This window comes from Euleptes europaea, chromosome 20 (genome assembly GCF_029931775.1).
Source record: "Euleptes europaea isolate rEulEur1 chromosome 20, rEulEur1.hap1, whole genome shotgun sequence".
NCBI lineage: Eukaryota > Metazoa > Chordata > Lepidosauria > Squamata > Sphaerodactylidae > Euleptes > Euleptes europaea.
This window is the reverse complement of record NC_079331.1, coordinates 6382815-6397963: the sequence shown is the minus strand read 5'-3', so window position 1 is coordinate 6397963 and position 15149 is coordinate 6382815. Positions and strand designations below refer to the sequence as shown.

At 50.8% G+C, this 15149-nt stretch overlaps 1 protein-coding gene across 1 annotated transcript in view; it reads right to left on the bottom strand.

Moving 5' to 3' along the window:
* The window catches only part of INSYN1 (inhibitory synaptic factor 1), a 61108-nt gene extending 47589 nt beyond the window's left edge, over positions 1 to 13519 (bottom strand). Inside the window, exon 1 of the mRNA XM_056865945.1 lies at positions 13245 to 13519. Within this exon, the coding sequence (XP_056721923.1) occupies positions 13245 to 13403 (159 nt within the window). The 5' untranslated portion in view covers positions 13404 to 13519. The remainder of the gene's footprint in view (positions 1 to 13244) is intronic.
* Positions 13520 to 15149: the final 1630 nt, after the last annotated feature.

Genomic DNA, 15149 nt, shown 5'->3' with positions numbered 1-15149 from the left:
GGCAAGTAGGTGATGGGAAAGACCTCAGCCTGAGACCCTGGAGAGCCACTGCCGGACTGAGTAGACAGTGCTGACTTTGATGGACCAAGGGTCTGATTCAGCAGCTTCCGAAAGACAGGCCATGACTCAGTGGTAGAGCATCAGCTTGGCATGCAGAAGGTCCCAGGTTCAATCCCCGGCATCTCCAGTTAAAGGGACCAGGCAAGTAGGTGATGGGAAAGACCTCCGCCTGAGACCCTGGAGAGCCGCTGCCGGTCCGAGTAAACAATACTGACTTTGATGGACCGAGGGTCCGATTCAGTATAAGGCAGCTTCGTGTGTTCATGTGTGTACTGGCTATAATAGATTTGGGTCTGACTCGGTATAAAGAAGGTTTATGTCTCCATATGTCTCCACCATGTGTCTCGAAAGAGGTCTGTGCTCGAAAGGAATCCTCCTGGCCACTTGCTGGTCCTCTCGGACTGGATGCCAAGAGAGAATGGAAGCATGGGGCATTAGAATAGGGTTGCCAACTCTGGGTTGGGAAATTCCTGGAGATTTGGGGGTGGAAGAAGAGTTGTCTTTTATAAGCCGACTTTCTCTACCACTTAAGGGAGAATCAAACCGGCTTACAATCACCTTCCCCTCCCCACAACACACACTCTATGAGGTAGGTGGGACTGAGAGAGTGTGACTAGCCCAAGGCCACCCAGCTGGCTTTTTGTGTAGGAGCGGGGAAACAAATCCAGTTCACCAGACTAGCCTCCACCACTCATGTGGAGGAGTGGGGAATCAAACCTGGTTCTCCAGATCCACTACTCCAAACCACCGCTCTTAACCATTACACCATACTGTAGCCTGGGGAGGGCGGGGTTTGGGAATAGGAGGGACCTCAGCAGGCCGTAACATCATAGATGCAAAGCAGCCATTTTCTCCAAGGGACTAGATCTCTATAGTCTATCGTCCCCTCGTATGTATCGCTGCTGAGATTCTTTCGGTGCGCTGTTTTGCTTTTCCTCCTGAGCATCAATAAAACGCCCACCTCTAAAGCATCTTGATGCAGTTGTATTTATGGCTCCGTCATGACTGCTTTGCTTTGCAGTGATTTATCAGCGTGCACAGCCACATGCTTCGGTGGTGGATTTAATTTTAGACTTTGTCTGACCTAAAATGGAAGGGACGAAGAATGGGAGCGTGCGTGAAAAAAGAACTCCTGAAGCATTAAAGACTGCAAAACTGGTGTGCGTGCAATGAACGGGTCCGGATCCAACCACTCCCTTCTGTAAAGTGCCCCAAGCAATATCTAGGCCCTGCTGGATATTATACCCTCTTTGAATTATAGCAATTGCCTCCCAGGTCAGCCTGTTCACAGTGCAATACCTAATGATGTGCAAATAGGGTTGCCAACCTCCAGGTACCAGCTGGAGATCTCCTGCTATTACAACTGATCTCCAGCTGATAGCGATCAGTTCACCTGGAGATAGGGTTGCCAGCCTCTAGGTACTAGCTGCAGATCTCCTGCTATCACAACTGATCTCCAGCCAATACCGATCAGTTCACCTGGAGATAGGGTTGCCAGCCTCTAGGTACCAGCTGGAGATCTCCTGCTATTACAACTGATCTCCAGCCAATACCGATCAATTCACTGGAGATAGGGTTGCCAACCTCCAGGTACTAGCTGGAGATCTCCTGCTATTACAACTGATCTCCAGCCGATACAGATCAGTTCACCTGGAGGAAAATGGCTGCTGTGGCAATTGGACTCTACAGCATTGAAGTTCCTCTCCTCCCCAAACCCCACCCTCCTCAGGCTCTGCCCCAAAAACCTCCCGCCGGTGGCAAAGAGGGACATGGAAACCCTATGTGCAAAGCCTATTTTCTTCCAAAACTGAGGTGTAGCTGTAGAGAGAAGTCCCGGGCCAGGAAAGGAACGGAGGTGGAGAAATCTTACATCTGGAAACTCCACTGCCCCCACCCCGGGCAAGTGCTAGGGAATCTTTTGATTCCTCCATGGTGTCTGCACGCTTATGCTTACTAGGGAAGGGCCATGGCTCAGTAGCAGAGCAGCGGCTTGGCATGTATAAAGTCCCAGGTTCAATCCCTGGCATCTCCAGTTTAACAATGTCACAATGTTTGACTAGGTTGATACTTGCACAAGCGTATATGGGAGACATATACAGCCCAGCATAAAAAACTTAAAACAATCTTACCAGATGTTGGTCCAATTGGTAATATATACAACCTATTACATGCATGGTCTGTTTTATATTGCCTGTATATGTAGATATATTTGTAATATGTGTGCCTGTTTTATATGGGTTTCAAATAGACCACTGAGGAAGGCCGTATAGGCCGAAACGCGTTTGGCATGTGTTGACAGATATCGTGCAATTTTACGTTTTTTAAATAATTTTTATCTTGACATAGCACTTCTAATAAATTATAATCTTCTGGCTATCGATTCATTAGCTCATGCACTCCTGGAATGCCACTTCTAAGAGGAACTTCGATCACGTTATATCTCTCCCTTTTTAACATATAAATCTAATGCCTCTGCGTCTGACATAATGCCTTTTTTACTAAGCGACAGGGATACCAAGGCTACATTGTCAGTGGAAAGGTTTGTTTCAGTCCTTATATCCCTCAAACATTAGATATATGCTGCTCAAGATCAATGGACCAAGGAGCTTCTAAGGGATAAAGGAAATAAATTATATATTTCCATTATTGATATTTTTTTCATCCCACCCAACCTTGGGTACCCAACTTCTGTTTTCTAGGTTGGGTTCTACTTCCCCTCTTTTTTCTTTCTGCTCTCTCCAGTTTTAAAAAGGCCAGGTTGTAGGTGATGTGAAAGACCTCTGCCTGAGACCTGGGAGAGCCGCTGCCAGTCTGAGTAGGCAATGCAGACCTGGATAGACCAAGGGTCTGACTCAGCAGAAGGGAGCTTCATGTGTTCATGTGTTAAGGCAGTCTTCCAAGCAGCAGAACACAACAGAATTACAGTCTTGGGTGGGTAACCATGTTAGTTTGTTGCAGCGGAACGAAATTTGACCAACAAAATTTTGCAGGGTGTAACTTTTGTGAGTCAAATCTCACTTCATCAGATGTGTGTGTGTTAAGTGCCGTCAAGTTGCTTCTGACTCATGGCGACCCTATGAATCATTGTCCTCCAAAATGTCCTATCTTTGACAGCCTTGCTCAGATCTTGCAAATTGAGGGCCGTGGCTTCCTTTATTGAGTCCATCCATCTCTTGTTGGGTCTTCTTTTCCTGCTGCCCTCAACTTTTCCTAGCATGATTGTCTTCTCCAGTGACTCTTGTCTTCTCATAATGTGACCAAAATGCGACAGCCTCAGTTTAGTCATTTTAGCTTCTAGGGTCAGTTCAGGCTTGGTTTGATCTATAACCCACTGATTTGTTTGTGTTTTTTTTTGCTACAAACTCATAAAAGCTTATACCATGGTAAATTTTGCTGGTCTTTAAGGTGTTCCTGGACTCGATTTTTGTTCAACAGAAGTACAGAAGCAGAGAGGTTAAATGGAATCGGGGGAAGATCCTTTTCTCTTGACCTTTTCCACAGGACCTTCCACTTGATTTAATTGGTACCTGTTCTACTCCATTTCCTCTCCCGGCTCTCCTTCCACCCCGGCTATTTTCTACGCCTCATTGATCCCATCTCTCCCAGTTTCCGTATCACGTGAGAAAGAATCTCTAAACACCCTCAAACAATTGCCTTGTGTATAACGCCTGTTTTTTTTTAAAGTGGCAATATCTTGTGTGAAAAGAAAATAACAATAGCTCCTGGATCATTTCAGAAAGCGAAGAACGACAGCTCATTCCCAACCATTTCGGCTGTGTTGCATTTCTACCTGCTCTACGCATCGAGAAGCCATAGATGAATATGTTTGTCAAATGGGGGGGGGAGAGGCATTTTTTACCTGCACTAAATGAAATTAAGACATTGCAGGCAGTCCAAAACGTGTTGAAACACCATGATATGGGTGAATGCACTTTCTCGATAGGCGCTTTAATAAATGGGCCCAGAAAGGTAGGGTTAATAAAACGCCCCTGGGAAGAATTGCATTACTTTGTGACAGTTCTATATGTAGCATTCACTCAGAAGCACAAATGTTTCTGTTTATTAGACTTGCCTTCCTAGAAAATTTCAGAGCAGTTGGAAAAGGCTCAGAGGTAGAGCATCTGTTTGGCATGCGGAAGGTATCCGGTTCAATCCCCAACATCTCCAGTTGAAAGGATCAGGTAGTAAGTGATATGAAAGACCTCTATCCTCAGGGGGCCTGGCTCAGAGGTAGAGCATCTGCTTGGCATGCGGAAGGCCCCAGGTTCGATCTCCAGTTACAAGGGTTTGATAGTATGAAGAAGAAGAAGAGTTGGTTTTTATATGCCAACTTTCTCTACCCCTTAAGGAAGAATCAAACCGGCTTACAATTTCCTTCCCTTCCCCTCCCCACAACAGACACCCTGTGAGGTAGGTGGGGCTGAGAGAGCTCTAAGAGAGCTGTGACTAGCCCAAGGTCACCCAGCTGGCTTCATGTGGAGGAGCGGGGAAACCAACCCAGTTCACCAGATTAGCATCCGTTGCTCATGTGGAGGAGTGGGGAATCGAACCCGGTTCTCCAGATCAGAGTCCACCGCACTTAACCACCATGCTGGCTCTAAGAAAGAAAGAAAGTGGTGTGGAAGACCTTAGCCTAAGATCCTGAAGGCCACTGCCTGTCTGAGTAGGCAAGACTGACATTGATAGACCAAGGATTTGACTCACTCTAAGGCAGCTTTGTGCGAGATGAGTTCAGTATTGACAATGAAATGTGAGCGAGGTCTCAGGTACTGTGTATTCTACCGCCCAGCTCACTGGGTGACCTTGGGCTAGCCACTTTCCCTCAGCCTACCTTACAGGGTTGTTGTGAAGATAAAAAGAGGGAAGGGAGCGCCATCTACTCTTCCCTGAGCTCCTTGAATGAAGGGCAGGACCCAAATGCACTGAACCAGCGGCTCTTGAGTTGTGGGCTGGGACTCAAACGTGGGCCAGGGTTCTCCCATGGGTAGGTTGAAAGAAGGGCTGCCAACTCCAGGTTGGGAAATCCCTGGCGATTTGGGGGTGGAGCCTGGGGAGGGCGGGGTCTGGAGAGGGGAGGGACTTCAATGCCATAGAGTCCAATTGCCAAAGCAGCCATTTTCTCCAGGAGCGCTGATCTCTATCGGCTGGAGATCAGTTGTGATAGCGGGAGATCTCCAGCTACTTCCTGTAAGTTGGCGACCCTAGGGAGGGGGGAGAAGCCCGTGCAAGAGAGATCAAGGTCTGTTTGCTCTTGGAAAGGGAGTTTGGGTCCTCTCGGGCTTTGCTTTGTGGATCCTATTTTTGTCACTTGCTGTAGAAAAAATAAAACACCTCTCCAAGGCTTTTATTTGCACGTGGAAGGCCAACGACCAAACCAATGGCCGGCCTCGGAGGTAATTTATGGCCAGTGGTTCAGTTCTCGCCGGCACGGTGCGTAGCTGCTGGCTTCTGCGGTAATAAATATTGGTGCTGATTTCCAGGTCTCTGACTACACGTTTCACGCACAGGCTTCAGCCCATTCCCAAGGAGATATGCTGGTAGCAGGAACCGACGGCAATAATTTCCCTCCCTCCCTGACACGCTCCCTCACTAGGGTTGCCAACCTCCAGGTACTAGCTGGAGATCTCCCTCTATTACAACTGATCTCCAGCCTATAGAGGTTAGTTCACCTGGAGGAAAATGGCCACTTCGGCAATTGGGCTCTATGGCATTGAAGTCCCTCCCCTCACCAAACCCACCCTCTTCAGGCACCGCTAGTGTTGCCAGCTCCTGGTTGGGAAATACCTGGAGTTTTTGGGGACGGAGCCAGAGGAGGGAAGGGTTTGGGGAGGGGCGGGACTTCGATGCCATAGAGTCCAATGGCCAAAGCTGCCACTTTCTCTATCTCTATCGGCTGGAGATCAGTTGTAATAGCAGGAGATCTCCAGCTAGTACCTGGAGGTTGTCAACCCTAGGCACCGCCCCCAAAATCTTGTTTTTCCCCCCAGCTTCATTTTTGTCTTTTTGTTTGCTCTTAGTTTTAGACATTTGTTTCTAACACCTACGTAGCCCACTGCAAGAGTTTTCAGATGCAATTTATACACCGAACTCAGGCCTTTTATTATATAAAGACAACACCAATTTTATTGATGCGTAAATCATGCTGAAAAAATGCTTACTTAGCAATGAATGAAGTAAATACATTTAAGCACCGATCGGGTGGAGGAAAGAGAAAACCCTGCAAAAAGAGAGCATCGTGGGCTTGATTCGCAAAAGAGAGAAACAAATGAAAATGGGGTCTTCTGGCGGTATCGAATAGGAGGGATGCGACATTCCAGATCATCTCTGCACCCAAACTAGCAGTCACACAATGTGTTTAATACAATGAATCGTTGGACTTACTGGAGTGGGCTTATTATGCATGGAATATTATTATTATTTGGAAGGAAGGCGGCCTGGTATAGCCCGATCTAGTCAGAGTTTCAAAGCTAAGCAGGGTTGCTGCTTGGAAGGGAGACCCCCCCCCTGCTTGGAAGGGAGACCCCCCCCCAAGGAAGACTCTGCAGAGAAAGGCAATGGCAAACGGCCTCCGCTTCTCACTTGCCTTGAAAACTGTTTGCCATAAATGAGCTGTGACTTGACAGCAGTTCGCACACACACTCACGCATAGTATTATCATTATTGTTATGATGCAATTTGGGGAGGGGCTGTGGCTCAGTGGCAGAGCATCGGCTTGGCATGCAGAAGGTCCCAGGTTCAATCCCCGGCATCTCCTGTTAAAAGGACTAGGCAAGTAGGTGATGTGAAAGACCTTTCTCTGCCTGAGACCCTGGAGAGCCGCTGCCGGTCAGAGTAGACAATACCGACGGATGGACCAAGGGTCTGATTCAGTATAAGGCAGCTTCATGTGTTCATGCATGTGCTTGCAGGATCAAGTTTATAGCACGGATCACCTATCGTGGCTGGCTCTACCCAGCAGGAGAGGCCATAGGATTCCCTAAATCAAACTGGAAGCCAAAGAAGAATTTGTAACTCTGGCGTTTTTGTTCTCATTGCCTGTTACCAAACTTTCTTTCTTCCTTTCTTCCTTCCTTTCTTCCTTCCTTTCTTCCTTTCTTCCTTTGGCTCTTCCCGGCCAAAGCCAGGCTCATCTTCATCCAAACCCTGCCCTGAACTTCAAAGCTGGGTCTTATTGGTGGTAGCCAAGTCAGTAGGTGTTAACATCAGCACCCCTCCCGGGACACGACAACCCTCCCCCCCCCTTATTTTTTGCTTTTGAGCCATAATGCATCAGAGATATTTCCGGTGCACCACTCATTTAAGTCAGTCACCCTACACTCATGATCTGGCTATGCTGATTCTATGACCTTAAGCAGATGATAGGGAGGGCTTCTTGGCCATCTTGTGGGCATGGAGTAGGGGTCACTGGGGATAATGGGGGGAGGTAGTTGTGAATTTCCTGCATTGTGCAGGGGGATGGACTAGATGACCCTGGTGGTCCCTTCCAACTCTATGATTCTATGAATCTATGACAACATTGGGAGAAAATTCCGCCTCTGACAGACAGCCAAGATGGTTACTCAGATGTATGCAAAAAGACCAAAATAGAGCTCCTGGATAATGGTTTTTGTTTTTTTCTTCACACACACCCTTGCTTATTCCCATATCTGGGAATAGAGATGTCAATTTCCAGGTGGGACCTGGGGATCCCCTGGAATTACAGCTCATCTCCAGACTGCAGAGATCAATTCCCCTGGAGAAAATGAATGCTTTGGAGGGTGGACTATCATAGAATCATAGAATACAACCATACAGTTGGAAGGGACCACCAGGGTCATCTAGTCCAACCCCCTGCACAATGCAGGAAATTCACAACTACCTCCCCCCCACACTCCCAGCGACCTTCAACTCCACACCCAGAAGATGGCAAAAGACAAACAAACAAACAAAAAACACCCTCCAGGATCCCTGGCCAATCTGGCCTGGAGGAAAATTGCTTCCTGATCCTGAATTTGTAACCCACTGAGGTCCCTGTCCTCCCCAGGCTCTATCCCCAAGTTTCCAGGAGTTTCCCAACCTGGATCTGGCAACCCTACCCCTCTCATCTCCCGCCGGTGGCCAGGGGGACCCGGCATCCCTATCTGGGAGGCCAAAACTGGCTCTCAAAGCAAAACCACCCATTTTTCCAACTGCCAACTGAAATTGTCCATTCGCCTATTTCCATTGCAGCAAAACGCTTTCAGGCAGCAAATGGGACAGGAATAGAGAGAGCGAGAAAGTAATAGCCGTAAGAAATTGGCAGTTGGCCTATTGCCCCCCCCCCATTTTCCCCCAACAATGTTCCCTCTGCATACCTAGTTGCTAGCCAAAGCAATAGAACTAGAGAGCCAGCATGGTGTAGTGGTTAAGAGCAGTGGTTTGGAGCGGTGGACTCTGATCAGGAGAAGAACCGGGTTCAATTCCCCACTCCTCCACATGAGTGGAGGCTAATCTGGTGAACTGGATTTGTTTCCTCACCCCTACACACGAAGCCAGCTGGGTGACCTTGAGGGGAAGGTCTTCAATGCCATAGAGTCCAATGGCCAAAGCGGCCACTTTCTCCAGGGGAACTGATCTCTATCAGCTGGAGATCAGTTGTAATAGCCGGAGATCTCCAGCTAGTACCTGGAGGCTGGCAACCCTAGCGGGAGAGTGTACTAAATAATTAATTTGCATGTTATTTGAGCTGTTGTGGAAGCACACGCAGCACGCTGCACACAGCCCCCTCCTAAATTCCCTGTCCGAGTACCGGGCCCAGAGAAAACCACTTTTACCCACGGCATATGGCCATATAAAGCTCCGACTGGCCCCTGTTCGTGGCATCACCAACTCACGTCTTTCCAAATGGATTTTACCAATCAAGCGGCAAAATCCATTCCAGCGAATCAACATTCATGTTGCACTCGATTTTTTTTTAAGCAGTTGGTCTGCTTGAATACTGGGGGGTGGGAGGGAGGGAGGGGAAATTCAGTGTTTGAATTGCTAAAAACAAACCCCAAAGTACATCTGTCAAATCCGGCTGAAGCTGGGCTCACTCCTCTGGAGGCAAAACGAAGTGTTGAGCACCGTTTCGAGATACATCTGTACGCGCCTTGAATTAGCAACTTAGATATCTCTGCTCCTGTCCACAAGCAGGCAGGGGAGGAGGCTGAGTTGTTTTTTAAGTCCACTCTGACTTATCCTATAAGCCTATAGAGATAATCCACCTCGGACAGTCTTTGGGAGACATTCTGATGAAGCGCAAATCCTCCCTGTTTGGTTATGCCAGTGACCCCCCCCCAGCTAGGGCTGCCAACCTCCAGGTGTGGCCTGGAAACCTCCCGGAATTACAACTGATCTTCACTGTACAGAGATCAGTTCCCCCAGAGGAAATGGCAGCTTTGGAGGGGGGAGTCCGTGGCAGTCTACCCTGCAGAGGTCTCTCCTCTCCCAAAACCCCACCCTCCCTGGGCACACACACCCCAGATCCCCAGGCATTTCCCAACCTAGAGCTTGGCAACCCTTCCCCAGCTGTGCCAATCTAACATGGGTCTGCGGTAGGGTTGCCAACCTCCAGGTCGTAGCTGGAGGTCTCCTGCTATTACAACTGATCTCCAGCCGATAGAGAGCAGTTCGCCTGGAGAAAATGGCCGCTTTGGCAATTGGGCTTTATGGCATTGAAGCCCCTCCCCTCCCCAAACCACGCCCTGCTCAGGCTCTGCCCCAAAAACCTCCCACCAGTGGCAAAGAGGGTCCTGGCAACCCTAGTCTGTGGGCTCTCAACTGATAGCCGAGAGCACTTGTCCCTTGATCTGTCTGCGAACCACATTTTCCTCCAGCTCTTCCTCCAGGGCACGCAGGGCAGTGTGTCCGGTTTTCCCTTCCTTCATTTTAGCACCCGTACTCCCATCTGAAAGGGTGCAGCCCCAATGCGGGTTTACTTCCATGCCCTGAATCCACAACTGAGATGGATCACGGCAGCAGTTGCTTCCCCATAGTGACTCAGGGGGCAGGCACATGTCCTTCTGAAGAACATAAGAAAGGCCCTGTTGGTTCAGACCCAGGCCCATCAAGTCCAGCAGTCTGTCCACACTGTGGCCAACCAGGGGCCTCTAGGAAGCCCACAAGCAAGACGACTGCAGCGGCACCATCCTGCCTGTGTTCCACTGCACCTAGTAGAATAGGGATGCTCCTCTGCTCCTGGAGAAAATAGGTGTATATCATGACTAGTATCCATTTTTACTAGCAGCCATGGATAACCCTCTCCTCCATGAACATGTTCACTCCCCTCTTAAAGCCTTCCAAGCTGGCAGCCATCACCACATAAGAACATAAGAAAAACCCTGCTGGATCAGACCCAGGCCCATCAAGTCCAGCAGTCTGTTCCCACAAAGGCCAACCGGGAGCCTCTAGGAAGGAAGCCCATAAGCAAGACTTTGACATCAGCAGCATTGTCCTGCCTGTGTTCCACAGCCCCTAATATAATAGGCATGCCCCTCTGATCCTGGAGAGAATAGGTGTGCATCATGACTAGTATTCATTTTTACTACTTGCCATGGATAGTCCTCTTCTCCATGAACATGTCTACTCCCCTCCTAAAGCCTTCCCCTCCTAAAGCCTGGCAGCCCTCATCACATCCTGGGGCAGGGAGTTCCACAATTTTGGAACCTCTTGGATGCCCTTGAGTGAAAAATTCTTACTCTTCCACATTTCTTTCAGCAAATAAATGCAGGCGGTGGTGGTTTTGGCACTGTACATGAAGATCATGTTTCAAAGGATTTTTTTTTGTTAAAAACACACACACGTCGAAAATTGTCGCCAGATCTGGAGGCGCTTCCTAGAATGTTATGATTCAGATCAGGATTCATTGGCATTAAGAGCTATCTGAGGGGGAAAGTATAGAAACAGAGGAGGCGGAAGAGTAGGGGGGAAGGGGGGTGGTTAGATTCACCGGGGATAGAAAATGCCAAACTTAGTCAGAACAACGCCCTTTGGTGCCATCGCCGGAAAGGGTTTGGTGGGGTGAAGGATGCGGTTCAAAAAGATCGCCCAACAACCATCAGGCCTGAGTGGGGACTCGAACCCAGCTCTCCCGAGTCCAACTTTCTAACCGCCGCACCACGCTGGTGCTTGTGATCAATGGTCCCATCAGACCTAACTCTGCCCCACTCAACGCCCCTAAGAGGCAATATATTCTGAAGGAAGGCAACCAACCACAGAGCAAACCCAAAAGCCTACGGATCGGCCACAAACAACACCATAAAAAATTCCGGATGGACTGTGCTGTTGTGTTTCTAACGGTGTGGAGGTTGGCAAACCGCAGCCCCGAGGGAAAACATCTTTGCACGGTCCCCTAACTCTGCTGTACGATAGTATTTACAGAACCACGACAGCTTTGAACATAGGAAGCTGCCTTATACCGAATCAGACCCTTGGTCCATCAAAGTCAGTATTGTCTACTCAGACCGGCAGCGGCTCTCCAGGGTCTCAGGCGGAGGTCTTTCACATCACCTCCTTGCCTAGTCCCTTTAACTGGAGATGCGGGGGGTCGAACCTGGGACCTTGTGCATGCTAAGCAGAGGCTCTACCACTGAGTCACAGCCCCTCCCCTAAATCAGTTTCTTTAACAGGACTGTGGCTTAGTAGCAAAAGACTGGCTTCGCGTGCAGGAAGTCCTAAATCCCATGCCTTGTTCAAGGATCTCTGGGAAGTCCATACTGGGAAAGGTCTTGCAGGGCCCCTGAACCTGAGCAGCCGCTGCCTTTCAGAATCGACCGTGCCGAGTTCCTTAGGACGAGTCAGAGCCCCCCAAATTAATTCTTCTTTTGCAGTTAGTAATTAAGAAACAAGCCCCCGAAACCACATTCACCCGAGTAAGCTAACACCGAATGGGCATCAATTCCTCGGACAGGCGGATTGCTGAACGAGGTCTGGGTTTCTTCCCTCTGCCGCTGGAAGGAGATTTCCATTCAGTGCGCTTGCACGGAGAGCACAGATTGTTCCCTGCTTTGCAACTTGGCTTCGCTAGGCCCAGTGCGACACCGAGCGGGAGGGAGCCCAACCCAAGAAGACGCAAAGGTAGAACCAGACCGGTTTCCCAGGCCGCGGCGTTATCGTCGGGATTCTCGCGGGCGAGTTTTCCCTCCCTGCCACACTCAATCCCCAAAGGGAAAAAAAAAACAGATACGTGTCAACTCTTGTTAGCTCCGAAATGTCTGGATTCTATTCTGCAAATTCTGACGGCTCAACCGGCCACGCTTTCGAAGAAACCGGCCACGCGTTTATCCTAGACAGAGAGGTTTTCCTGTCCTGCAACCAATATCCCGTAATCCAACAGTACGTACTACAACAGCTGCAGGCTGGCGATATTTTAAGAATGCTTCCAACCAAAACTGCCACTCAGAATCTCACAAGGAAGGGCCTTTTCAGTCGTAGCACCCGGTCTTTGAAACTGTCTGTTCTCCATCCTTGTAATATGCTACAAAGATACATTTCTATTCCAGAGGGCTTTTTTTTGAGTACATTTTTGACTTGCACCTATTTGACATGTTCATGCCAACTGCCACCTATCTGCTCTTATATCTCCTGGTTTAATGGCTGTTATCATCCTGCACTAAGCCTTAATGTATTTATTCCAGTTGCTCCCAATCTAAATCTTGTTTGATGGAACTGAATCTCACCTGTTTGCTTAGCCATCTTTGCTCAGTACCTCAAGCGTTGCTTTGTACTAGAAAGGTGGCATACACAATTTTTCCAAAGTCCCAGGTTATGCGGCGAATTTTCCAAAGTCTCAAGTACAAGCCCAGCCAAAAAAAAAAAAAAAGCCAGCATAGCTTAAAGACTACATATACCCAACACAGTGCAACTGTGAGCGAGAGACACATGCACAGAGCTTTAGGCAGCCTGAAGACTACAACCTCCATGATCCATTGCCAATCTAAAAAGGACTCTTCCTGAAGGCACACAGCAATGGAACGGGCTTAGTTAAACCACACTAGCAATGTGCAGAATACGTGCACTCTCCCCATTTTCTTTTGTGGATCGGAATACAGTTTGTTCCTAACCCAACCCCCAATCTATGCGCAACCGCCTCGCGAAAGCACGACCGCACCTTTGCTCCGCTTTTAGCTTCTCTGTCCCCCCCAGCTCCAGAAACGTTTCCCATCCTCGTTTAAATCGGTACTTACGTCCCGCAGTTCCTTGGCCACCTCCTTGAGTTCCTGAAGGATGCCTTCCAGCTGCCCGATCACCATCTTCATGCGCCCCCTGATGCGCTCCCTCTCGCTGGCGTTGCCGTCGGTCGCGTTGTCAGTGGGCTGCCTGTCCTGCAAGCCCCGGGAGTTCATCCTTCACAGGGTGCCAGGGCAGCGGGGCCGAGTCGCGTGGAGCATTCTGCTTTCGCCCAGCCTGGCTCTGCCTCCACGGTGCCCCTCTCAGCTGGGGAGATCTCCACATCTTAACGTTCCCCTCTGCTCCAGATAGCCCGAGCCACACACTCCCTCGCCAGCTTTCGACCCCCCCGTCCCTCCCCTCCCCCACACCTCTGCCCTAGCCGGATGGGGGCATCGAAGTGGGAGCCACTGGCGGGGGATTCGAATCCAGGACCAATCCGGCCGAAGACGCCCACGCCTCTCACAAAAAGGAGCACACACTCTTACCGGGGGTCAGGGAACACGGACCGCCATCTCCCGGCACTGCTGGTTAGGGAAGGCCGGCCGCAGCCAACCCAACTAAAATGTTATGGGCCTGCTCTGAAACGCCGGGGATCTAGGTAAACTGCAGAGAAGAGCCAGTCTGTGCCACGTTTGCCATCCTGACAGAGAGGGCATCACCAGGGGTTCTCCATCACCCTCGACGTTCCTCGGAAGAAGAGGATTCCCTGCAGATCCCGGATTTGGGTGTCTTGGGCGTCTTCTTCTGCAGCGGGTGTCCCCCCCCGGGACCGGACGGCTTCAGCACCACTTTGACCATCTGGTTACGCAAGGCAGCCGGACCGATCCACGCTTGGAGGCGGCGTGTTGTCGGGGAGAGGCGGCCTTACCGACCACCGAGGGGGTTTGAAGCACGAATTGGGGAGGGGGGGAGCATCGGCAAGACGCTTGGAAGCACTTAAGAAATCCACACCGTTTCCTGCGCAGAAAGAGAGGGAGGAAAGAAACCCGGTGTAACTGGGAGCGTCCCATTAGAAGACCCCCCCCACAACCTGCCAAATGGATTTACTTTTAACTGAGCCAGGCATCCTTTTTGGGGGGAGGTATCTGTTCCCCTTGAGAGCACGGGGACCACCCTGTTTTTGGCCACCGGGGACACCCAGCAGGGTTTTGGCTCTGTCCACGGGTTGCTCTTAGGGTCCGTGATCTCCTCTCCCCTGGCTCTACAAGACCGCCCGTTTGGCCAGCGCCCTCCAAGACCCGTGCCAACCGTGCCAACCCACAAACGCATGGCTGGCATTCGCCAACCGTCAAACCCACCCACCCCCAAATAGAAACTTCAGTCCCTTCCCCCAAGACGTGCCACTCGCCTCTGGGCCCTGGAGCGGCAACGCCAGCCCTGCCTGGACCCGATCCCGGGGTCTTCCCACCACTGCCCGACCCTAACCCGCTGGGATGACTTAAGAGGGCCAACTTACCGGCAGAGGAGCGCCTGGGGCCCCCCTCCGGCCGACGCGGATCTCCGACCCCGGGGTCTCGGGCCCCCTTCCTCCGCTGCCTCAGGACGTCGCCGGCAGACCCTCGCCTCCTCTGGCCCCCCGCTCATCTGTGGGGCTGGGCGAGCCCGGGCATGGGTGCCCAGCCATGGGGGGCGATCCAACGGGGAGGCGAATCCGGGGCACTGCCCCCCGGCAATGGCTCACTCCGTCGCAGGCGGCATCCCGGACCCTCGCCCTCCTGGGCTCCCTTCGAGGATGGGGGCGCGAGGGAAGGGGGTGGGGAGAAAGACCCCCCTTTGCCACCAGTGGGGGGGGGAGGCGGCTCAGCCCAGCACCCCGCCGCCCTTCCCTCCGTAGGGCGGGAGGGCGCTTCTCCCCCGGCCGGGGTCCACAGGTGCCATGGGCCAGGCGGAGGGCGACGTCACGGTCCGGGTCCAATCCA